At 37.0% G+C, this 26,730-nt stretch overlaps 2 protein-coding genes across 2 annotated transcripts; one reads left to right on the top strand and one right to left on the bottom strand.

Moving 5' to 3' along the window:
* LOC123756402 (uncharacterized) lies at positions 1-7,645 on the top strand. Its single transcript, XM_069331182.1, has one exon. The coding sequence runs from the start codon at positions 1-3 to the stop codon at positions 2,251-2,253; it is 2,253 nt and encodes a 750-aa protein (XP_069187283.1). The 3' UTR covers positions 2,254-7,645.
* On the bottom strand, positions 7,634-26,027 carry Cpsf100 (cleavage and polyadenylation specificity factor subunit 2). The gene is made up of 18 exons (XM_045739529.2): positions 25,857-26,027; positions 23,476-23,624; positions 22,579-22,738; positions 21,397-21,502; positions 20,316-20,404; positions 18,673-18,829; positions 18,175-18,362; positions 17,697-17,819; positions 16,557-16,657; positions 15,689-15,853; positions 15,091-15,235; positions 13,796-13,916; positions 13,312-13,433; positions 11,832-11,984; positions 11,217-11,355; positions 10,604-10,668; positions 10,019-10,156; positions 7,634-8,329 (listed from the first exon to the last, which is right to left on the bottom strand). Exons 2-18 carry the CDS (start codon positions 23,622-23,624, stop codon positions 8,237-8,239), a joined length of 2,214 nt encoding a protein of 737 aa, XP_045595485.1. The 5' UTR covers positions 25,857-26,027; the 3' UTR covers positions 7,634-8,236.
* Positions 26,028-26,730: the final 703 nt, after the last annotated feature.

Genomic DNA, 26,730 nt, shown 5'->3' with positions numbered 1-26,730 from the left:
ATGTCGGCAAACAATTTGAAGTGCTTTCATTGTCCAGACTGCAGTAAAGAATTTAGCAAAGAGAAAACATTAATAAAACATTTTAAAGTGCACAGTTCAGGAAAGTCTTATCGATGTAAAATGTGTTATAGTGTATATCCAAGTAAGAGACAATACAATGAACATAAAAAGACACATTTAGAAAATGAATACAGTACTTGTAGTGAATGTGAAAAACAAGTTCTCAAAACATCACTATCTAGAAAATGCTGTGATGAATGCAATTTGAAACCTAAAAAGTATTTGTGTGAAAAATGTGGTAAAGCATATGATTCTCTAATGGGGGTGAGATTTCACATACAAAAGGGTAAGCACTCTACTTTATTCTCACAGTGCTTTAGCTGTGGCTTGACATTCCAGTCAAACATGGCACTATTTTTTCATCTGACTCAGCATCCGGATTTTAATATTAGAATAGTTGAGGCATCTGAAGAAAATGTTGAATATAGTGGCTCAAAATCAGGAAATCTGGAGATTGGTAACAGATCATTGCATCTGAAGCTGACTAAACCATCAAAGATGACATACCCAAGCCAGGAAGAGGAAAATGGGAAAACTAATAATAAAAGTTCAACACAAGCTAGCATGAGCAGAGATATGACACTGCAGCCGCCTATGATACTGGCAGATAAAACAGAAGAGATAATGAAAATGCCGAGTACAGTGGCACAACAAGGTGTGGAGTCAATAGATAGATTGTTAACACTAAACACAAAGGTGGGTCAAGAGAGGGCAGCTGGTGAACATTATATAAATTTGCAAGTTATGTCAAGGATGAATAATATGCTACCAGCAGAGAAAATGCAAGGAGTGCCCATTGAAGGAAATTCAGTGGGGCAGCAGGCTTTTGTACCAAATAATACAGCCTTTAGTTCATGTCATGTTACTCTACCACAAGAGAGAGTAGCTGGACAGGTGTCAGTACTGCAGGATAACAGTGCAGCACACACTTCAATCCCCTCATGGAATATGATTGGTCTGGATAATGCAATATCCCAGGAAAAGAAAGTTTTGGAGGATGAAACATTAATGATGAACAGTGACAAATGCAGGAGTTCCAAGCCAAGTGGCATACCACAAGAAATAAATTTGACACAATATGGGTTAACAAATTGGAAAAGGGAGTGGCAGCAAAATGGATTTATCCTGCAAGACAATTCGGCTCCTCTGCAGGTCTGTGACAGACCACAAAATAGCAAAGATACACGTGGAATATTAAATCAAGAAGAACGTTTAATATATGAAAAAATGTTTGGAAGCGAACTGAATATGGAGAGGAATAGTTCACTTGAACGGACATTCACACAAGTGCAAAACATAATCAAAGATCAAGCAGGAGTGCAAGATAAAATGACACTGCAACATGGCTGGACAAATGATTACTGTAATGCATTATTTAATGGTATGTATGCAGAAAAAGCACAATTACACCAAAGAATGAAAATGGGCAATACAGTAGCAGTAAAAGACAAAATTACAGAAGAACACTTCTTGTTGGATTTTGAAGTGAAAAAGAACAATGAACTTGGAATACACACTATTAAGGAAGGAGATATTAGAGAAAAGAATGAAGTGTTGCTTTTGAATGAAAAGGGTATTACAGAGGAGAATAGTATACAAAATAGGCACTCAAAACGAGGTAGTAAACAGCTGCAAAATGCCGCCGCATTCCGAGAGTTTGAACCAGACTATGATCAGGCAAGTTGGACTAAATCTACAGTACAAGCCGAGAATGGCTCACAAATGTACCACCACAAACTAACAAAAAATGCCCCATTAGAAGCCAATAAGATATTTAGCCAGAACATGAGACATGATTTACTTTTGGTAAGTGATATAAAAAATGAGACCTTGTTAATGTACAAATTATGGTTGGAACGTAAGAAGGGTGCAGCTAAGGATAGTGAAAGACAGGAAGAATGCAGCAATAATTTTTTGGAAATGCTAAACTTAGGTAGTGAAGAAAAACAGAAGTTGAAGTTAAACTCAAATCCTACTAAAAATTATTTAACCAATTCTCATAATTTTGATATTCGAAGTTCTTTTCATGTTGGAATACAGTGTGCAAACAATGAAAATTCAATTTTTAGCATGGCTGATAAAAATGTGTGTGATCAGTTTGGTGAAAAGTGGTCAACTATTCCTCTACAAAATTCTATTGTTACAGGTGGAGTTAATGTTGAAGATTATATTAACCACCTTATGTGGCACTAAATGTTAGTTTTTGCAAATTAATGTAATATAAATTCTTAATACAGGAGCCTAGCAAAGTTAAGAACAACCTTTTTTACCCTACTTTAAAGCATCTCACGATACGAAAGGAAATGAAGTATAAATCAATATACCAACAGCTAGTGTGCTTAATATATATAAACCGGTATTTAATTGTATGAACTCAATTCCACATTGTCTCCACGCATCTAATTTGGCATCTTTGCTAAAACTACTTCTTTATGGATAAGTAATCAGTCAGGATTATTGAGTTCCCTACAGATTCTACCACCTGAACTCTCCGTTAATTTATTGGGGCTATCAAAACTAACAAAACCTTGAGTTACCTTGAATGAAAAAGAAGCCTTGCCTCAGGCCAAGCTGTAAGTAGAATTGTTTACAAGAGCATAAGTCAAGAGTAAAAGAGATGAGGAGAAGATAAAGGCAAACAGGTTTCCAGTCTTAGCTCTGTAGCAGAGTTGTGGGGATTAACAGGCATTTTGCTTAGCAAAGAAACCCAAATGATAGTGTATAAGCTATGACCTGGTTTATGGGGCCATCTCTGGCTCAATCAAGTTGCTCTTCTATAAATTTATACTGCAGAACAAAGCCTATGGTCTGATTGCCTGAGCATTGTGGTAGTCATTAAATATAAAAAGAGGGTCTTGCAAGAGATGTACAAAAGTTGGGTTATATTAATTCAAAGTACAATCCTCTGGCATTCCATTAATTGTAAATGTTTACATACAAGTATGCACATGTTTAAAATAATAATAAATGTTAATATTTAGTTTACAAATCTGGTAACACAAAGTAGGTATTGTATAACATGACAGTATGTACAAATTTAGCTAAATATTGTGCCCTTGATTTCCTCACTTTATTTTTAATTTCAGGGGCATGTACAGTATGTGTAATTGCAATGAAGTACAAATTAGTTTTTAATTTCATATATAAACATACGAATCTTTTTGGTCTTTGACACATTTTTTCTAATGGTATTTGTTGGAAAATATGCAAAGAAAGAAAATGGCTGTCAGGCTTGAAGTATAGGTATATTCAAAGTTTCAGGTACTTTAGCAAAAACTGGGAAAAAAAATAAAATTATTCAGAAAGATGTAAAGTTAAGCCCACAGCTTGGTACAGTATTTATCTCTAGACATAAAATTCTTTTATTCAGTAGCATAAAATAGTGAGAGCGTTTGTATTCCACTATTACAGCAAGTTATTAATTTTAATGATTTGTTTGATAAATTCCTACAATATCAATTAAGGAAGTTACAGAAAATGGGTAGTGTTTATGGCAGTTTCCTGGCATAGTCATTTTATGCATAATTTTGATCATTCCTATTAATTTCCTAGGCCACAAACAGGAAAGGTATGCAACTGCAAATAAGGATTTACACCTTGGAAAAATACCCTTACAAGTTTACAATCATCATTTTAATGGAATTAAATTCACTAGTGTTGTAATTGTTTGTATTGATAACATATTAAAGGTAATTATGCAAGTACTGTACAGCAAGCATGTTAAACTGAGGGTCCCCCAAGGGCCATATGGGTCATATTTGTTGTTATAATGGCTACACATGACAACTAATTGAAGTCATTTAATGAAAATTATTGCAGAATATAGTATGCTTTGTATTACATAGTAATACGTAAAGTATTAGTGTCCTTTGTGCGGCCAGCAGGTGTGCTTGCAGAGGGCTGCATGCAGCCCGCATGTTTGACATGCCTGCTGTACAGTTCAGTACTTGTATAATTACCTGTAATAAACTGCAAGGCTTCCAACAAAGCCTTGCAGCTTTTACCATACAGTAAGAGCTCGGTAATCCAAATTTTGGTAATCCGAATAAACTTGAGTTTTAGTTTTCGAGTGCTTAACTTGTAAAAATTTGGATTACTAAGATTTCTGGTGAACAAAAACCCAAATAAATTCAAATTTTGTCATTTTGGTCTTTCCCGGTAAAAATTTGGCCAACTCGTTCATCTACAAAAATTGGATTATGATTTTATCATGGTATTAATGTTATCATTCATACCCTAACATTTCCAAAGATCTATGGGTTAATTAATTAATTTTAATTTGAACCTATTATTGGCACCTGTTAATTAATTTCTTAGTCCTATGTTTAATCAACCTAGACAGCAAGAATAGGCACCATGGAGGAAAAGAAGACAGGTAAAGAATCCAAAAATTTTTTTTTAATTTATTTACAGAAAACTATGAACTAGAGGGGAATGACATTGAGGCTGTAATAAAGGAAATTATATAAGGAAAGACTAACAATCAATGGGAATGAAACTATCCTATGAAAATATTTAGGTTCTTTTCAACATCAACAGAGCATATTTATAGTCAAGAAAACTAATTTTTGCTATTTCTACTCAGTTTAAACACTAGTTAAACACTTAAACATTATTTAGTAAGTAGCTATGAAAGTCTAGTCTTTAATCACTATGCTGACTCGAGCATGGTCCAGGCCTTTTATACAGATGTCTCGGCTATGGGGATTCCATTCGTGGGCTTTATGGAAGGGTCTATTGCTTTCTCTCTATTGAAAACGTCCATTTGTGGGTGCATGAAAAACCCTAACTATACCTGATTGTAACACTATCATATGATGAACCACTACTAGGAGAATCTGTCTGCAAAGAGATTATCACATCTAGCTAATTTCCCATGTCCAAGCCTAGAAATCTCATTAAAAAAAATAATTTTTCTCATACATATGTGAATGAAACATGCCGACTGAAAATAAACCATAGAATTCTATTTGAAATATGCTTAATGGCTTTCCCAAGACTCCAACTTTCTGCAAAAATAATTTTAAATGTGATTGGAGCCACAATAATTGTTACCATTTATACCATAATAGTTCTCTTCCTGCGAATTTATTTCAATTATCAAAATTTTAATTTCAACAGATCATAAAAATGGATAACTACCGCGGGAACCTAACTGCAAAGATATTTCACTCTCATTGCCAGTATTTCTCAGGATTCAACCCTTTAAATCTTATTTTTTAGAGGTTAAGACATAACCACAAATTGGTGTACTTAAGGGCCCAGTAACCTTCCCACAAGTCTGTGAACTCCAGCCCTGCCTTCTAAGCAAATCCACACATTACCCACCAGCAAACACTTGTTCAGGAAAGCGGGCGAGTAAACCCGGCTGGCAAAGTACGTGTTGCAACTGGAGATTTGCCAAAGTAAGGTTTGCCGAATCAAGGTTGCGGTACATATCTAGCTGAGCAGACAACACTCGGGAATCATAGTATAAAAACAGTAAATAAATCCCTGGGAGTTAGACACCTGCTATGGGGTGTATCCTGGGGTATGTGTGAGAAAATACATGTAGTAGATATGACAGGAAAATAGGTTGGAAGTCAGTACATTAGACAACTGATGGTTAGATGTGAAGGATGGGATCCAAGACCTAACAGCTTGATCCTGCAGGTACAAATAGATAATCCACACTAGTGTGTGCATGATATACACGCATACATATACATATATATACTGTATATACATACTGTCGATCTGGAGAGACCATTCCAGACTGACAACCAGAGCACAACTCCATAGTCTCCCGAGACTGATGGATGCCTACTACTACTGGGTATATATTTATATACTCCCTTGCCTCCTACCTTATGAATTCCCTATCAGGTGCCAAGGATTCCCGATGCATATTTGTGATGCTTTATATTCTTGCCCTGTATCACAAAAAGTTGGCAATCTGCAGCATAACTGATCAATAAAATGAGCATGAAAAATTTTGACAATGAAAATGGAAAAGTTTAAAAAGATAACAAATGGATTAGGATGAATTAGGACGAATGTACACTTTGGATGACTACCAGAAGTTGAGGTAACGATAAAGTAAAGATAAAATGCAGGTCAGAAAACTGACAAAATAGTAATGCTGCTACTGGTAAAATGCAGGTCAGAAAACTGACAAAATAGTAATGCTGCTACTGGTAAAATGCAGGTCAGAAAACTGACAAAATAGTAATGCTGTACTGGTATCGCATAAAATAACTTTTGTTGTTTAGATCATTGGGGTGGCGGGGGGGGGGGGGGGGTGCATGTGTTCCAACATGGTTGGAACACTGCATTTAATTGAACAGCCCAAATAACTGTTGGGATCACACTAGCAAGCCAAATAAAAGAAAAACTAAAAGTTATACGCAAAATAAATTACTGAAGAGATTAATGAATAGGGGTAGGAGGATGTACTTTAATACTTTATAAGTTCCCTCTGTATGCATTACAAATATTCAGAAGGGAGGGTCGTACATAGAATACAACATATACATATGTATATATAACATTCTTACCAGTTTGGTGTGTTCAGACTTGTGCTCTGAAGCAATGTTTGCCGGTGCATGTAGCAGTGTTCATTTATGTGTGTGCTGTGGGCACTTTAAGGAAGATCTGCACCTTACTGTCAGAGCTGCCTTTTTCTGCAAACTTTTGCTCACCGTCTTATAGAATATCTTGATTTTCAGGATTGAGAATCTTTTTTTTTTTCCCCTATTGTTCCTTCGTCTTTGTGTTCTTGTAATGGAATCCTGAATGATAACTATGAGAAATATTCTGAACAACAAAGTGCTGTATAACCAACTGGCAAAGTGTTACTTTTTTGTTACTTTTATGTATGCCATGAGACACATGCTACCTTTGACAGAAATTATTGTTTATTGTATACCAAATGTGTTGTAAATGTTTTTTCTGAAAGAAATGTGCATAATAAATTGTACTTTTAAATATTATCCATTATAGGTGCACTTGTATCAAAGGAAATCAGAATTTTTCAGCAAGTCTAGTTCCAGAACAAAACTCAAGTGTCTTGAGGCAGCACAGCATGATCATGTCTTTTAAAACCATAGAATGAGAAAATTAGGAGACATGAGAAGGATTTGAACCTGCACACACCTTGAACTTCTAAACCACGATGTGCTACAAAAGTAATGTAACCTGGGACTCCACCGAATCCGCTAGGGTTCCCGAGGCATCCTCCTCATAGTTCCTACGGATTTTCTCATTGATTCAACGTGATAATGTGAATTCTTTGTATACTATAAACTACACTGTGATGCACATGGATTAAAAAACTACTGTGGTATATAGAAAAATTCAAACCTCTTCCAATGATATAAGCATTCCTTGGTCAGCCCTCTATCAAGAAAACCATCTCACTATATTGTATAATGTAGTTCCAGTTTAAAAAAAATTATCGTTGCACAGCATTTGTGGTATAATTTGATGTGAAAGCTTAAGTTTCTGATAATTTCCAACGAAGCTTTTTTTCATCGCAGAAAGTATTATCACAAATATTAGTTTGTGACAAAAGTGATGTGTAAATAAATAAAACTTGTAAAGTTTAGCACTTGTATTTTTTGTACATCTTTAATGTATTTTTTATAAAAACATTTTATTTTATTCTTATCTGTAAACTATTCTTGCAACTTTTCAACATGTAAATGATAATCACATTATCTATGAGGAAACTTGGAGCAATACCTATGATATCTTCTCAAAATATTTAGGACAGACAATATACTGTACTTGTATTTTTGGATATTTTTTTTTTTAACCTGGTAAATATAAACAAATTTAACTTCCTCACTGGCAATCAATCGGTAAATCAGACTTCCCAATATCCCACTCAATACCCTGTGTCCCTGTTTACATCCCACTCAATATAAAGTTAACAATCTTTATCATACATGCTAACTATGAGTAATATGACATAACATTGGGCTACACAGTTACATCAGTGGTACATTATGTAGACAGCAGTTGCAGTCTCGCTCCAAAAATTGTCCGCTTATACCAGTGTGTGTGTGTGTGTGATGTTTGTGCTACCTTATTTTGGTCATGTTACATGCTGCCATGATAATTAAAAATCATAGATTAATTAAAATTCAGTTAACCTCTATTCTGCAGATCCTTCATTGCAGTTAATGAATGTTCATTACAGTATTGCATATTGAGAATACAGAAGCTCACGAATTTCATAGTAATCGGAACTTAGCGGGCCTTCTAGGGATATGCTGCCAGAATCTTGCTGTTGGAAAGAAATTTTGATTTAATTAAATTTGTACAGTATATATAATGTCATACCTAACAGCCAAAGTTGCCTACCAAGTCTAAATTTGATAAAATACATTTATTTGAAGTTGCAGTGATAAGATACATTGTGTATTTTCAAACATAGTTTTGGTTAATTCACTGTGAAAGCTGATATCCTCTCCTTCACTGGCTAATAAATCATCATCCATATTTCATGTAAAAGAAAAAAATCTGAATGAACATGAAAAGTGTCTTTTTGAGCAAGACATTCAGATGCTCCCTCAGACAAGATCACTAAAGGCATCATTAGCAGCCTGTCCAGGCTCTTTAAAGTGCCAGCCGGCCCCAAAACATATTCATCAATTTTAATATGCTGTATATTAAAAATGGGTTTGTTCTAATATGCAAGTTATTTATTAAAGTTCTATGTATAATTAGGTGTAGGTTTGGCTAGGTTAGGTGTTTAGGTTCTCTTGGCAAACACTGTACTTGAAGTACATGGACGAAGCGTTTATGGAGTTGTGATTCAAACGGAGGTCAGCGAAGCAATGCTAGAGAAATGTTCAAGTGTCATCAGTCGCAAATCATGTGTAAACCTTTTCTCATTCATTAACAGGAAGTTTGGCAGCTGCATTAATAAGCATTTGACCTTTGTTGATGAGGGTGGGCTGATCGTTAGACAGGAAAGGGGGGGAAGGGTTTGATTACAGCCCTTCCAGGCCTGAGGACTACTTATATTCAATTCTAAAAAGAATGAATACCCTGTCCAACTTTTAAGAAAAGGGCAAGGGTAGTCTATGACCAAACAAAAATCACACAAGTATGATCACAAAAGGTCATGCATCAGAGAGAAAGGGGAAACAAACTGCTCGCTTGTACATGAAACTAACCAGATTTTCCCGAGATACTTTATCAGGGTAAATGTTTAGTATTGGAGCAAAGCACCATGGAACCACAAATGTATAAACTGCTTTAGCATGTCTGCAACCTTAGACCACTGCTCAATGAAACCTAGATTTCTAAATATGTAAACAACACACTCGACTGAATCTGGACTTGCGCCTATCCCACTTATCAAGCGGATGAGTCACGTAGCAATGTGCCGAGACCCAATGCAGAGTGCCCTAGAATGGTGTGAGTGCTGTTATCTGGTGGTTAGCCATATTGAAGGTAGCTATGTGCAAAACTGGTGCTTTGTATACAAGTGATTAAATTTTCTACAGTTGGGCTGGGCTGAATTATTCTCCAGTGACTCCCTAGCACCAGTATGGCATGATAGAGATGTTTGAAAAGATTCCTGTTGCACAAAAGCAAAATATCACTCTGCCAAGATGTTATCCTGTCCAATGGGCCCTTTGGTGATCCTGCCTTGGAAAGCATCCATAAATAATGGATAAAAAAAAGTGGAGACATAAAAGAAAAAATTAAGGTGTGTGTTGAGAGTGCAGAATGGTGCAGCTGTAATTAGTTGTGGTAATCCTTCTTTTCAAACCCCATAAGAAGGTTTAAGCACTTAACCCTATTTATTTAGATAAGAATTGTAATAATGGATGAAGACATTCAAAGTGTAGCTTTTACTGAAAGAGGACTTTAGCAAGATAGAAAATGGATGAACAGCATAATAAGGTATTGTATCTGAGAAGAAACATGACCCAAGAGCTGATTAATAATAATGTTTACTTACTTTTTTGAGAGCCAAGGTGCCATTAGCGCACCACAGAATACCAGCATTAAATTCTGAATTTATTCCTGCTCGACTAAGAACCTGCTTGAATTCACTCAGCCGAATATCATTGATGAAGACCGGACAATGAGGGGGTGCCTGGTGGGGAAACAAAACAAAATTGTAATGAAACACCAATTTCTGGGTAAGCCCCGGCCGCTCCCTAAAGCTACTATACTGATCAAGTGCCAACCCACTCAGTGCCATCGGTCATAGAGTTCTTATTGGCCTACCAAGGACCATGAGCCAGAACCTGACCCCCCCCCCCACCCTCAGAGAGGTGCAGGGAGCAAGGCTCTATAAACAAAAATTATTTGTAAATTTATTCATGTTAGCCGCGACCAAGGAAAGACAGTCAGAAAGTCAGTAAAACAAAACAGACAACACTGCTTGGTTAAAAACAAGAATTTTCTTTAGAGTAATGGCAATATTAATAGTAAAAAAAAAAAAATTATTCTCTTCTGGGAACCATACTGCCCTTTAAGTTCACTGTTCACTCCTATTGTAGCATGTCAAAATAAATATAAAAGTAGCCATTAATTTTACCTGTTCTTTTGGGACCAAATTGAGCACTGCCATTTCACTATCGCGCTGATTTTCACTGGAGATAACTGCAATACAAATATTTTGGTAGTGGATTAGCAAGATTAATTTACACAAATTATTATAAGTGGTCGCAATTGGCCCAACTCACAATTGTCAATCTCTCTTTAGAATTATTCTTCAACATCTGTAAGTAAGACGGATCAATTTATATGGATTTATATGTCAGTAGTTCAACCTGCAATTGAACCTTGATATAAGCTTAAAGTATATGTATATACACAGGCTTCCCATCTCTGACAATGGGAACTTATTATTACGTTCTCACTAAAAGCTACATGCTTCCACATCCCATGGGAGGGGTTTAATAGTTTAGTCACAATAACGTGGCTAAAGTATATTGACCAGACCACACACTAGAAGGTGAAGGGACGACGACGTTTCGGTCCGTCCTGGACCATTCTCAAGTCGATTGTCGACTTGAGAATGGTCCAGGACGGACCGAATCGTCGTCATCCCTTCACCTTCTAGTGTGTGGTCTGGTCAACATTACTGAATCTGACCATCAGAAAAAATATTTATCTCCTTGAACACAAATACTTGGCCAGAGACAAACCTTGTCTGTCAGCCCCTTCTATTGTTTCATCAGTGATTTCTGCCGGGAAAGAAACACAGCCATCTACCCAGGCTACCTCCATGTCACGCCCTGCAGGCAGCAGCATAAGTGATGAAACCAATGATTCTGCAAGCTTGATCTGAAGAGGAAGTAAAGTATTCAATTAAATAAGGCCCACAGTGACAACATATCAACCCAAGAAGCAGTGAGTGCATACCAAGTGCCCAAATCTCAAGGAAATTTCACTAAATATGAGGCATAAAGTTTAATAGCCTTCCTAAGTGTTATTGAATACTGGACTGCAAGCGATGAGTCACAATGACGTGGCTAAAGTATGTTGACCAGACCAGACACTAGAAGGTGAAGGGACGACGACGTTTCGGTCCGTCCTGGACCATTCTCAAGTCAAGTCTCACAATCGACTTGAGAATGGTCCAGGACAGACCGAAATGTCGTCGTCCCTTCACCTTCTAATGTGCGGTCAGGTCAACTGGACTGCAATTTTCAAAAGATGTTTATCTACTTATTCCTCTTAAGCTGCCAAATATCATGAGGAAATGGGCTAACACTGCTTATATTTTCAACCTTGGAAGATATATTTAATTCATGACTCACTTGGTAAATGTGGGACTCCATTGAGGCATTAACAACCTGCCCGAGGGTTGGGGTGAACACCTTTGCTCGAGTCATGGTGCGGATGTTGTCGGAAAAAGCTTGTAGGTCTGTTTGGGAGCCTCTCACCAGGATCACTCTTAGTGGATGCATTGCCTGGAAAAAAAAAGTATAGGCACTAAAATATCTCTCATGACAGTTCTAAAAAACATGTTTTAAATAATAAATAAATTATTAGCATGTTCATCTTCAGTGCCAAGTTCTCTACTTTTTCCATGCCTTTCAAGACCTATTCTTCTCTGCTACACTGTCAAATTAGGGTTAATTAGCTATATTATCCCTTTTGTTCTTGAGGGGGATGTGCTATTCTGTGACATCAGTACATATCTGGGCAATGAAATAAATACCATCATCTAATTTGTGGAGGAAAATAAAGTACAATACTTTATTGCAAAAGTTCCTAGGGAATTATTTTCAAAACATATTACTGGAATCATCCAATGGCATCACTCCATGCATGAAGAAATTTTCACAATTATATTTATTCACTTTCAAGCTATTGCTCAAGGTCTTCTTCCAATATGTTAAAATAGTTCTAAAATCTACCACCAGAGGTCTATGTGGCTCACTAATAATAGGTACATTGAGAAAATCAACCAGAGCTCAGAGGCGACTGGAACCCACGACCCATGCTTCAACCAGCGTACTGCTTGCCGCAACCTCTGCCACTGCAGGTTCCAGTCACCTCAGAGCGCCAGTGGATTTTCTCATTGATATACATCTCGTTATTTGTGAGGCCCTCTGTGTGAGATTAGATTTTCCACATATTGCTGAACTGCAAATGTTAAAAAAAAAAAAATAATAATAATAATCACAAAACTATAAGCTATTCATTCCTGTTGAGGATACCCAATACCATCCACCCAGTCACCTCAACTTCCATTCTAAATGTCACATAGCGAACCAACACAGTTACACATCAAGGAATTAATTACCCACAGCAGTGGTCTATTCCTTTGTAAGACTAGGGGGACACAGTACTCCTTATATGTTAACAAAAATTATGTTAAAACATTCATAGCTTTTTTGTAAACAGAGTCCACATATCCTCATCCTTCTTGTGTGCTGTCCACAGTATAGCCTCACTTCTTTAATCACACTTACCATGCCTGCCCATCTTTTAGACATTACTCTCCTTCTACCCTAAAATTCACATAACTACTATACTCTCCATCACTATCATCATATTGCCCAATATTACCAAACCATCTCTATACACTCCTCAAAAATGATAAACCCGGGTGTGGAATACACTGATCTGTGAATAGTACATCAACGAACATCTTCCCAAACCACTAAGATATAAAAAGAGATCATAGGAGAATCTATGCATGAATAATTCAATCGTGGGCTTCCTTCATAAACAGAATTGAAATGGAAATAAATTATTGTCTTTAAAAACCATAAGAGACATTCATCTCACCTCCACAATCTTACGAATACTCTCGCCATCACTGCGACCCTCGAAGTCAATGAAGAGAATCTGGGCTGCAACTCTGACAGTTACCGTTTGTGACACACATTTCGATGGTACCTCCTCAATATCTGGAAAATTGCCCATACCAAAAAACACCTTTTCAGTTAAATTTGGGTTATACTGAATACATATATAGCCTAATAATATTTGTATTTAGCTCTTTATCAAACTAACTGTAAACTAGAAATATTTGAACTGTAGCTGATCAAGGGGGCAGATAATGGCTATGAGGTCGAATATTCATGTTTATTCAATATTATTAGTGATAATTTGTAATGACAATAGGGTCTGCATATATGAACTTGTGGAATTAAGTTTGACTGAACATATTGTAGCACTGTACTTCAACCATCAGCCTTGTGCTCCTCAACACTCTTATCTCACTTTATATTAGGGACTTACCTCTCAACTTGTTCCCCACACTACTCACCCATAATATCCTCGTCTTCAAAAGGAATTTGTATATCTATATTCTCCTTATTTTCTTCCTTCATGGATCCTATGTCAAAGTCTTCAAGGTTAATGAACTCTCCGTAGTCATCGCCTCGTACCTGCAATGTATTTAACAAATATGTTATCTTGAGGTTATCTTGAGATGATTTCGGGGCTTTAGTGTCCCCGCGGCCCAGTCCTCGACCAGGCCTCCATCCCCAGGAGCAGCCCGTGACAGCTGGCTAACACCCAGGTACCTATTTTCCTGCTAGGTAACAGGGGCATAGGGTGAAAGAAACTCTGCCCATTGTTTCTCGCCGGCGCCCGGGATTGAACCCGGGACCACAGGATCACAAGTCCAGTGTGCTGTCCGCTCGGCCGACCGGCTCCCTGAATATGGAAGCTGAATATGTAAACACCCAACTCACATATTAGATTAAGATAGCTGCTGAAGAAACAAGGTGACAGACTGGCAGAAGCTCCGCACAAAAAACACAGTTGTCATTCATACATGTACAAGACAGAAGACAATGCTTAATGTAAAAAATTTAATTAACTTTAATTAGTAATTGTAGTTCTCTAATGAAGCTTGATACAGACCTTCCATATTCAGCATGGAAGTAAGTTAGAAAGATGAAAGATGAGTGAATGTACAGAACTCTACAAACTGTGATTGAACTCCTGTACTGGCATCTCAAATCATGACTTACAAAATCTGCAAAATATATATAGTATGTATCTACAATTTCAGACAAAATTATAAACCATACCATAAATGATGCATCATACAAATGCTCCAGGACTTAACATTTGTGTATGTACACTGAAGGTTGCAAAAAGGAAGTTGATTATCTAAATGCATTCCTTGTGCCCTGGAACTCTGTTCTACAAGACATGTTTCACTACCATACAGTAAAATAAAAACTGCACCAATTATACATTAAGGGTCTGGTTCACCACAAAGTTGTTCCACAAAGTCAGTCAAAATATTTTGTACAAGAATGCTTGACAATGGCTCAGAGAAGCAGTGTTATAAAACATCCTGAATGGCTATGTGACCTTATGATGTGAATGTCTGGTGCACTAAGCGCTCACTGTGAAATGCACTCTTCTACTTATTATGTAGCATTGAAAACAGATGATTTGATTCACACTGAGCGGCTAATGCCACAGACCAAATATGAATTCCGATAATACTTTTCACTACAACTCATAAGTGTTCACACAATGTATTGTACTTGTATTTGGTATTTGAATGCTACAATCATACCCTGTACAATTTTCTTGTCTCACCTTTTCTTCATGTAAAGGAAACATGGGATGGTGTTTACGACTTCGAAACATGCTCTGGGTACCAGCTTTTTCATGTAGCACAATAATGTCATGCTTGCCCGCCTCCAGCCCTTCCTCGCCTTCACTGTCGCTTGATGATTCTACCCTAATGGTCAGACGTTAAACCTTATTACTCACGTGGGGGAAACTACGTACATACGTTAATACAGTGAATCCAAGTCTAGCACTCTCTGCAACCCGGTCTCTTTAATGTTCCACACACAAAATAAATGAGATGATTTCTTTTGAATCAATGTATAAAACAATGAAGGTTTATATTAATGATCATGACAAAAATTGGGGCCACTAAAAAAGGATACAGACTATCCTTTATGTTGTATTACATGCAACAGTTAAGTCTGTAGTTTCTCTTATATGATATAGTTCAGTATCTATGCATCTCTCTACTTTTTTGCTTTTTGAGACCAATTAGATAGAAGAAATATATATAAACAGTATATGTATTTAACTTATACAGTATATACATATATATCAAATTCTTTAAAACTTTGCAAAAGAAAGTTAAACAGAAAATGTTCATATTAACTTTCAAGCTTACTCTTCCATTTTGATCCTCTGTTCTTCCTCCTCCTCTTCTCGCTTCTGCCGGTAGTGGTCATCCAACTCGGGTCCCTCCAGCTTCATTCTTCTCTTCTCAAGAAGTTTAAAGGTTTTAATATGTGGGTTTTCTATAAGTCGTCTTGCCAGCGTGTCTGGGCCCGTCCTAGAAATAATCCCAATTTTACAATTTTGATACGAACTACCCCTGTTAAAAACAAGCTTTTAATTACTGCGGAGAATTAAGATGGAAAGTACCTTTCTGAGATGTCTTATTAGGCTGTTCCGTCATGCATGATCCCAGTCTCCTAGACATCAGTGCAGAGCACAACATAGCACTACAGGAAATTTTGAGACATTCCTGCAGAGTCATATTGGGCTCAGCCACAGAAAAATTGATCACTGCAGCCCATAAATGACCATCAAGAGCTATTCCATAAGTAATGTCTTTACTTGACAACACTTTTGATTGCTAAACGAAGGCTCTCACTAGCTACCAGGTGGGTTGCCTGTGTGAGGAAGAGGCCTATGTGTCATGGCAAACATGCTCAACTATCCCTAACTTAACTATATTTTGACTCCCAACAAAGGAGAGAGAGAGATGCTTGTGGGCATATATCACTTATATAAGTATCGCTCACTCTGCCAATAAAGCAACCTGGTGGGTAAACAAACTGACAACGCAAACACAAAGGTGAGGGATGGCTGAATGTACCCAATGCCGAGATGTAAACACCTGTGACCATGAACCAAGAACCAGAATACCATGAATAAAATGACTTTGCTGATAGAGCTTAGGCCAAAGCTGTGAACATCAGCACTGAGAGAGAGATAATCTGTGACCATGTACACACATAATGCAATCTTACCTTGAGGTCAAGATGATAGTGTTCTTAGGATTGGTGGCCCACTGAACAAACAGTTCTCGGGCATATCCACATTCCAGGTCAGGAAAGCTAGCCAACACAACCTGTCCAAATACAATAATATATTTAACTTACAGTACCATGAAAGCGGAAATGCAGTAATGATAATGCTCATGTATAAAAATTATTGATCATCCTGTTAACGATCAATATACTGAATGCTGAAGGGTGCTACATATTATCATCATTTATTCTTCCCCATTATTTTGCCCTTTACAGTCTTCACAAGCTTTAATTTAAATTTCTATTGGATACTTTAAGCTATTCCTCTTGCTCTTACTGCACTACTAGTGTCTTCAGTCTATTTGTGTTATGCATAAGTTCTCACAGCAGCAGGCACAAATAGACATGATGCATTAGCATTTTAAGTACTCTACTAAATACTTGATATACTGTACTGCATAGGTAGGAATCGATTAATGTGTGAAGATTTCAGCTCAATATCATAGGCAAACAGCTCTTGAAACTGGTTTGCCATTTATATGCACGTGTGTGTGTACTTGTAAGTGAATAAACACTTAAAATAATAAATAAATAAATAAATAGGTGAATGAATAAATAAGTGAATGAATCCAGACCTGCAATAATTGTTAACAGACACAAGTCATGTATCACAGGTTTTGTAATAATGTGTGCAAGCTGTACAATCCCTTTCACTAACAGCAAGATCCTTAACTTAATCTCATATATTCAAGTGTCACTAATTACCACATAGAACAATTTCTAAATATCAAAGTATAGAACACAATACTACATTTAGAAAATAAATTAGTTATTGAAAAATTTCTTGATGCAAAGAGGTGGACTATAATTACCTTGGGAGAGGGATGACAGCCAAAGTCAGATTATTTGATTAAATTAGTGTTTACAATTGATGTAAACACCAAGCAAAGGCTACCAACTTTATTTTTGGGATGGGGGGGGGGCATGCAATTTTTTGTTTTTTTTTGCTTTATCTAAGAAAAAACAGCAACATTGGATCACCATGGGAGAGGGAAGGCATCTAAGTTCCATTTACATTGAGAAGAAAGACAGCCAATGTCAAATTACTTTGGGAGCCGAAGGCAGCCGAATTCAAATTACCTTCGGAGAAGGAAGACGGTTGAGGTCCGTGAGATTATGGCAGAACTTTAGATGTTTGAAGCTAAACGGGTTTGTTCGCAGCGAGTCAAAAGCTTTAGTCAACTTCTCACTCATCCACTCAATCTGTAAAGATGATATTCATAAAGAAAATATAATTACAAATTTTCACTTTATCGAAGAGTTGAAAAAAAAGAGCAGATTGCTGTACTAGACAACTTTAGTTTCCCAGGATGGATTGAGTAACAAACTAGATGAACATACAATATAGAAGCAGATAGGTTTAAGAGTCCCCCCAAAAAAGTAGGTCCCATTGACCAATAGTTGTAATAGGTACATAACATTGGGTGATTGTGTCATCCACCACTGCCACACTACCAAATGTTTGTAACATATAAGCTGTAATTTTCCTATATAAAAAAAATGTATATACAGTAATGTACATTAACAAATTACTATTTAAAGAGAATTATGACATTACCATCTGTTTGGCAAAATGTATGACATGGTACCCTGTGTTTGAGAGGATACACAAGGAATATGCAGACAATCCGCTCTCCCGAGTACTCCACATTTGCTCTAGCATGTGTGTCATTTCCAATACGCGCCCGCCCGTGTCAGTGGCTATCAGAACATTTCCTCCTGCCCGGCACGTCTCCTGGAGCTGGGCTGAAAATATAAAATTTTGTCAAATAAAATACAAAAGTAAGAGTGTCATTTTCTAGCTCCATTTACTCAAGAAAAATAGTGTTTAGGGCCAAAAATAAAAGTGCTGCAGACAGATTTAGCAAATCTGTCTGCAGCACTTCTATTTTTGGCCCTAAACAGTATTTTTCTTGAGTAAATGGGGCTACAAAATGACACTCTTATTTTTGTATTTTGTTTGACATTTATAGTAAGAAAACTTCTTACTCTTTCTAGTTGAAACAATGTGGTGATTTTACTGAAGTACTGAAGTTGTACATAAAAAAAAACTAACCTACAAGCTTTTCATCTCGGTGGCGTCTACGTTCCTGTCTGTACGAAGCATTAAAGGCATCAGTAATAAGGAGAGATGGGCGAGTGATCTTGTCCAACTCACAGCCTCCCAAATGACGTTCTTTCTTGTGGTTGAAATCAACAGCATACACAATATCCTGCAAGAAAAATTATACGTGATATTAAGTTACAACACATGCATTCATGAGTTAAAATGTTCAAAATAAATATTCATGCCAGTATTTCAACAAATTTTCTTCAAATGGACAGAAGTTTGAGATATTAGCAAGGTATTAGACAATTTTGGTATTGGGATGCAGTGATCCTATTATCACTATGGTGCTATAAGCCTCTCATTCCCCTGCAATATCTAGGGTTGGAAGGGAAGGGAATTATTAGGGGAGAGTGCCAAGCCACTGTGACTATATAGCCCCTGGAAGGGATCAAGATAAGGATTTAGGATGGGACGGGGGGAAAAGAATGGTGCCCAACCACTTGGACGGTCGGGGATTGAACGCCGACCTGCATGAAGCGAGACCGTCGTTCTACCATCCAGCCCAAGTGGTTGGGATATCAGCGGTTGGAGAGCCAGGAACCAATTTTCCCCCTAAAGGCATAAATGGCTCATTTCTCATTTTAACATCAATAACCTTTGATTATAGTATCATTTCCAATCTTTTTACAGGCTGGTGCCTCCTCATTCACACAAGTGGGAAGCAGGATAATGACAATGGATGGATGAGCAAAGTAATTCCGGCTCTGCATTTATAAAACTAATCATGAAGCTAACTTGGTTACAGTGCTTTGTATTTAATAGGTTTCCATACAAGAGAAAGGAATCAAATATCATTCAAATGAGCAGGCTTGTAGAACAGCTATAACCATTTAGATTTTTTCTTAACCAAAAATTATATAAGGAGAAAAGCATATATATCAGTTGGTGTGTTCTTTAGTGACTGGGAGGTGGGCACAAGGGCTCACTTAAGCCCCCTTAAGTAACCACCCACAGCTCACTTAAGCCCCCCCTTAAGTAACCACCCACAGCTCACTTAAGCCACCCCCCCTTAAGTAACCACCCACAGAAAAGTAACTAAATGTTTAATGACTCTTACCACATATTTCAAGATTTTTTTTTTGTAGAGATTTATGCTTTTTACAAAAAACATTTTGCATTCAAAGATTTAACCTAAAAAGAGCCAATGATCAACTATATTTTGAAATCTTTTGCAGCTTATTTACAAACATCAATATTTTAAGATGTCAATGCAAATCTCAATAGTATGTGTGGCTTGGGAATGGGAATCAACCCTTATCTTAAGTGTCTGCTTATTGAAATTTCAATGGGTCACATTTAAAGTTAAAAAAAAAGTCACAAAGAAATAATTGAAACTTGCAAAGCCACTTAGGGTTCGATACAAGTGACAATGTGACCCAAACCCTACCCTCCTCACCTTTATCCCTACTTGATCACCATTTGATTTCAGGTTTGCAGTATGCGGGGACCACAAGCTGGCTTGGATGGTTTGAAAACGTAGGGGAGATTTAGTCTAGAATTTTTTTTTTGTTTAATGTCAGTTTCAAATCATTAAATTTATTATGATTTTTTGTTTTGTTTTTTCCATTATGGTGATGAATAGAACTTACACCTTCTCCATCTTTCAATATTCTCCATATGGAGCCTCCAATCATGTGACCTGCAGGCTGGGCAGAAATATTCAGTCCAATTCCCTTTCCTGAAAAGGAAAATAAAAAGCCAATGTGAATGGCTATACGTTTAAATAAAATAAGCAACCTACACCCAATTTTTCTATCTGAAAATGATATACAAGTACTGGACCTGAACTTGTAAAATTATCCCTAGGGCATACTGTATATTGCAATGCTTCTAATCTCTGGCATGAATACATTCACACAGAACACGTATTTAGCTCTACTAAGGAGAGCTAAATAAGCTCTCATCTACTGGAAGGGGTCAGGATAAGTATTTAGGATGGGACGGGGGGAAAGGAATGGTGCCCAACCACTTGGACGGTCTTATAGCACTTATCTACTCTCTACAAACTAAGGATATAATACCAATCTACAATGATTGGCTCAGTTTTCCATTACAATGTGTTGTATTAGTGTAGGACAGAAACCAAAAGACAGACACAATGTAGGACAGAAAACAGGAGATGCTTTTTCACCCATAGGGTTGTAAACCTGTACATCTTTTCATGAATGTACATCTTTTCATATTTTAAACCCAATAAGCAATAAGCAACCAGTGCTTTTTAGGTATTTTTGTTTCTATAGCATGTATAATAACTAAACTCAAAGCAAGAGCACCTTCACTGTGACCTATATTCCTGCCTTTACTTCATGGACAATCTTAAGGTTATCTTGAGATGATGTCGGGGCTTTTAGTGTCCCCGCGGCCCGGTCCTCGACCAGGCCTCCACCCCCAGGAAGCAGCCCGTGACAGCTGACTAACACCCAGGTACCTATTGTACTGCTTTTTATATTTTACAACATCACAGATTAAACAGGCAAGTGGCCAAATGTAGTTTTGCCTTTCTTGCCCCATTACATGTTACTGGTAAGAGTGGCGTAAAAACAGGGTAACTTGTGTTGAAAACTACAGAGAGTGCACACTGCCCTTACCTCTTACGGGCTCACCATAGCCCGTGCTACTGGAACTAATCGTTCTGAGTAGCGAATCTTAAACAACAACAACAAACCTTACCTCTCATTGGTATGCTCTGGTTGTACTTGATTTGTGTGATGAGCTCAAAGGCAGAGTCCACATCGTCCAGTGTAAAGTGTTCCACCAAATCATAGTTATGGTGGCTCTGTAAGTAAAATTAAATCGGCATCATTAAAAATCCAACTGAAGATAAGAGGCATTTTATTCAATATTACTGTACATGATTGTATGTGAGCTGTCATTTCTCAAATACAGTACTGTACAGTACCTTACTTGCAAAAAATTCCCTTTAGTCTTTACAGTATATACATTACCAATTTACACACACACTATTTTTGCACCATTTTCTCGGGCACAAAAAATCTAACAGGAATTAACACTGCCCTTCCGAGTCTGAAATTGAGATTAACAAGTCGGACCAAAAGGTTAAAGGCACAAACCAGGGTACGTACTGTATCCCTAATGCTTCAATTTGGAATGTTGATGTGCCAAGACTGTGCAAAGTCTTGTTCATAAGAACATTAGGTCCTTGTCTAAGGAAACATTGAATGGTATGGCTAAAACATATTTAACTGCTGTAATCACAAAATATTATATAAACTAGTTTTAATATTGCCCTTAATCTATAACTGATCCTAAGTTACACCTTAACTTCTTTGGCCAATAGGCCTTCTGCAGTTACCTTCATTCTTGTGTTTTTATTTGTTGTCACTATTATTAGTTGTATTACTGTTAATACTAATATCATTTCTACCAAAGAGTTTGTATGATACATTATAGTTAACAGAGTAAAACAATTATATTTTTAGTGCTATAATTATGTTATTAGTTAAAATGTTTTATATCCTGCAAATATATTACAATTTCTCATTCTAAATACAACCATGATCACACAATACAATTGCCATTATCTGTTATGATAATTAGTACCACGATTATTATTACTATTATTAATCATTAATCAAGTTGCTTCAATTTAAATAGAGCATAATAAAAATTGTAATTGTATATTGTAATTTTTTAACTTTATTATTATTATAATAATTAAGTGGGCCTCAATACAATCAACAATTAGAAGCTAATGGCCCTCAGTAAAATAAAACACCCAAGACAAAATATTAAGACTGTCAACCTTTAAGGAGGCCTGGTCAACGACCGGGCCGCGGGGACGCTAAGCCCTGAAAACCCCTCAAGGTAACCTTATCCAGAAAGATTACTCACCTGAAACCAATCATACATGAACATCTGGCCCATCTTGAAGACAGGTATGGTAGCATACACCGGGCATGACAATTGGCACTTTCCTACCAAGTATGGCAAGGCACCCATGTGTAGAGGGTCGGGATATGATATCAAAACGCAATCAACGCGTGGAATGACCCTATGCACAATAAGAGAAAGTTATGTTAAGATTGCAAACACGTTATAGATGATATTTCAATATGTTGTCAGAAGTTATGAAAAAAACGGTAGTTCAGGTATGTAACAAATTATAGGAACAGTTTACCATCATAGAGCCATGCACTTATTACATGTAAAGTTGAACTATGTTATATACAGGCCTTTGATAATCTATGTACACAGTATGCTCATATGACATGCAGAACTAATATACAAAATGGGGGGGTTTCAATTTATATTTGGTACAGCAATATACTGTAATGTACAATACTATACTAGTAAATAACACAAAATTTATTTGTATTTCTATAACAATTCACATAACATTTGTAAATACAGATAACTTACAAGATCTCTAATTTTAGATTTCATTAAACTATGCACATGACATCTAAGATTTTTTAAATAATTAAAGTCCCAATATTAAAATAAACAAGATTTTAAATACATTACTTGATTCTAGCAGAATATGTATTTTTACCTATACTATATTATACTGTAATTCAACAAACAGTTTTAAATTGCATTAAGAAATTTATATTTCCTGGTTGTTAAACGCTCTGGCAGGTAGCATTCTGGAGAATGTTAGGATTAAGGACCTGCCTGTAATGCTATGTACTAGTAACTAGTAGTGCTAGTAGCTTTACAAGAATGAAAGAACTCTTGTATATTTAAATAAATAAATAAATAAAATAAAATATGAGGTTCTAAACTTACTTTGCCAGCCGGTCAATATAATTTTTGTCAAACTTCTCATCCCAGCCACAGTCGAGGAGGAAGGTGAAGTCATCAACAGTTAGGAGGTAACAGTGCGGCGTCTCCTGTCCCACGCCCCAAATGCCCTCAAACTTAACAATGGATGTCATCTGAAAAACCATCGAAAAAAGTCATCGACGGAGTATATGAGAAGCTTGTGAACAAATTTTGAATTTAGTGAAGAAAACACATTACTGTAATGCCATACACAACTAAATATGACTATTATAAAGAGGATAAAAATATATCAAACTGAAAACACAATGTATGAGTATGGTTTGAATGGTTTTGTTAATCCTTCAAAAACTGAACACTGTACATCATATAATGTGTTCAGTGGAAATTATGTTGTTTTCAAGAAGCATCAAATGATGACGCATTGATTAGTGCCAAATGGTGCCACAGTAATTAAAACCCAAAGATGTCAGTCATTGACTCAGCATTCACAGTCCCCAGGAGCAGCTTGCTGCTTTAGAACCTTTACTAATGGTGGAGGGACCCCTCACTGCCTTCTGTTCCCAGCCTAAGTCCCACTGGTGACTGCTACTTGCTACTCCACTTATTTTTTTATTATGAAAGGAAGGGCATGTTAAAGATGCATTTACCTATTTATTTAGTAGTAATAATTCATTGTCAGGGGACAGGAAATCAGTGTATATGTACAGGTCAGGCTTATATTGAGGTCCCCCCCCCAAGGTCTAATTACTAATCAATATCCCCCCCCTCCCAGGATGCAAACCCACAACAAGCTGACAAACTCCTGGGTACCTACTTACTGCTTGGTGAACAGGGGCATTAGGGGATAGAAAATGCGCCCAACCACTTCTGTCTTGCCTGGGATTCAAACTCAGAATTCTCAATTGTGAGCCGAGAACAAATCCGACTGTAATAAGAATTTACTACAAACCGATCACGGTCAAAGTTCTAGTTGAGTTCGATCAGTCGGTGGACATTAAGAGGTGTTATGTTTACACTGGTTTTTATGATGCACAGATTATGTACATTTCTACATCATGTCATTGCACTTCAATCAGTGTCTATAGTCATACTTGGTAGAAGATTTGTACTCTGTTTATAGTGCTATATTTTGGCTCTAATATTAACCAATAATTTATATATGATATGTATAAATTTTGTGTGCAGGATGGTAGAAATATTTGGGGTGTGACCCATCTTGTAATTACCTAAGTGTAGTTACAGGATGAGAGCAACACTCGTGGTGTCCCGTCTTCCCAGCACTCTTTGTCATATAACGCTTTGAAACTACTGACGGTCTTGGCCTCCACCACCGCCTCACTTAGCTTGTTTCGTTTACCACTCTGTTTGCAAAAGTGAATTTTCATATATTTCATTGGACAGCTTTTTGAGTTTGTGTAGGATGTGTTGCGCATGCCACCAACTACCTCAGCGCGTATGAAACAACTACCCACTGGGAACAATATCCAAGAGTGACATTGGTTCCACAATGCTCCCAGGATGTTATGCCCGAAACGCTTTGCGTAATAGTGGCTTTAGGCATTGTATGTACTAGCTATACCTATAAGTTAAACAATCCTTGTAAATATTTATTGTATGTATGTACCTTACCTAAATAAAATTGTATTGTATTGTATTGTATACAATGAATCAATGCTATCAATGTTAATTCAACATTGAATCAACATTGATTCAACATTAAATTTATGTTGATCTTGGATACTGGCACCTGCTGGGTATTAATTTGGTAGGTGTAATTGAAACTTACAGTACAACACAAAATACACCTCGATGTCACTTCGTGCAACAAATGGCTTGCAACATATGGACAAAACGTTCAGCAATCCTCGTTGTGTAGTGATTAAGACGCTCGCCTGGCGTTTAGCGAGCGCTTTGGTCCTGGGTTCGTATCCTGGCCGGGGAGGATTGAATGGGCGCCAATCCTTAACTGTAGCCTCTGTTCACCCAACTGTGAATGAGTACCTGGTTGTTAAACAATTTGGCGGGTCGTATTCCAGGGAACAATTAGGATTATGGACTTGGCCCGAAATGCTATGCACGCTAATGGCTGTACAAGACTGTAAGAACTCTTGTATATATAAATAAATATATAAAACCGTTCAGTGTGAAAAAACCAGTGTTGGAAAGGACCATATGCTGACTGGACCATCACTAGAGATCACGACACTCATGTCACTGCACCAATACAGAAGACACCAACACATGAGAACCTTCATTAGAACCCAAAAACGTGAGAATAATGATCAGAAACCCCAGTAAGTAATTATCAAAACAAGACCGTATCAGAAACCAAGACACCTGGCTAGGTTTCCCCCCTTATTTAAGACGCCTCAACACCGTCTTACCCCTCTAAATTGGCCTTTATCGTTGTGCTGGGAATGTGGCGATTCGCTAAGAGCGATTTTCCCCTCTTATATATCAAAGTTTACGAGGCCATTCGCGCCACCATTCTTGTTGACACCGCCGCCGCCATATTTCATTATTTCCTGAGCACCACACGGTTATTGTTTAATGACGTCACTCTATCTAGCGATCTAGCGATATCTGTGTCTAGTATCTAGCGACACACTATGCTATCATTTTCTTATTGTTTTATGACGTCACTGTATCTAGTGACATCTGTGTCTAGTATCTAGCGACACACTATGCTATCATTTTCTTATTGTTTTATGACGTCACTGTATCTAGTGACATCTGTGTCTAGTATCTAGCGACACACTATGCTATCATTTTCTTATTGTTTTATGACGTCACTGTATCTAGCGACATCTGTGTCTAGTATCTAGCGACACACTATGACACACTATGCTATCATTTTCTTATTGTTTTATGACGTCACTATATCTAGCGATCTAGCGACATCTGCGTCTAGTATCTAGCGACACACTATGCTAACATTTTCTTATTGTTTTATGACGTCACTCTATCTAGCGACATCTGTATCTAGCAACACACTATGCTATCATTTTCTTATTGTTTTATGACGTCACTCTATCTAGCGATCTAGCGATATCTGTGTCTAGTATCTAGCGACACACTATGCTATTATTTTCTTATTGTTTTATGACGTTACTATATCTAGCGATCTAGCGACATCTGTGTCTAGTATCTAGCGATACATTATGCTATCATTTTCTTATTGTTTTATGACGTCACTGTATCTAACGATCTAGCGACATCTGTGTCTAGTATCTAGCGACACACTACGCTATCATTTTC

This window comes from Procambarus clarkii, chromosome 25, assembly GCF_040958095.1.
Source record: "Procambarus clarkii isolate CNS0578487 chromosome 25, FALCON_Pclarkii_2.0, whole genome shotgun sequence".
NCBI lineage: Eukaryota > Metazoa > Arthropoda > Malacostraca > Decapoda > Cambaridae > Procambarus > Procambarus clarkii.
Note: the sequence above shows the minus strand (reverse complement) of the source record. Positions and strands in the feature narration are given on the sequence as shown.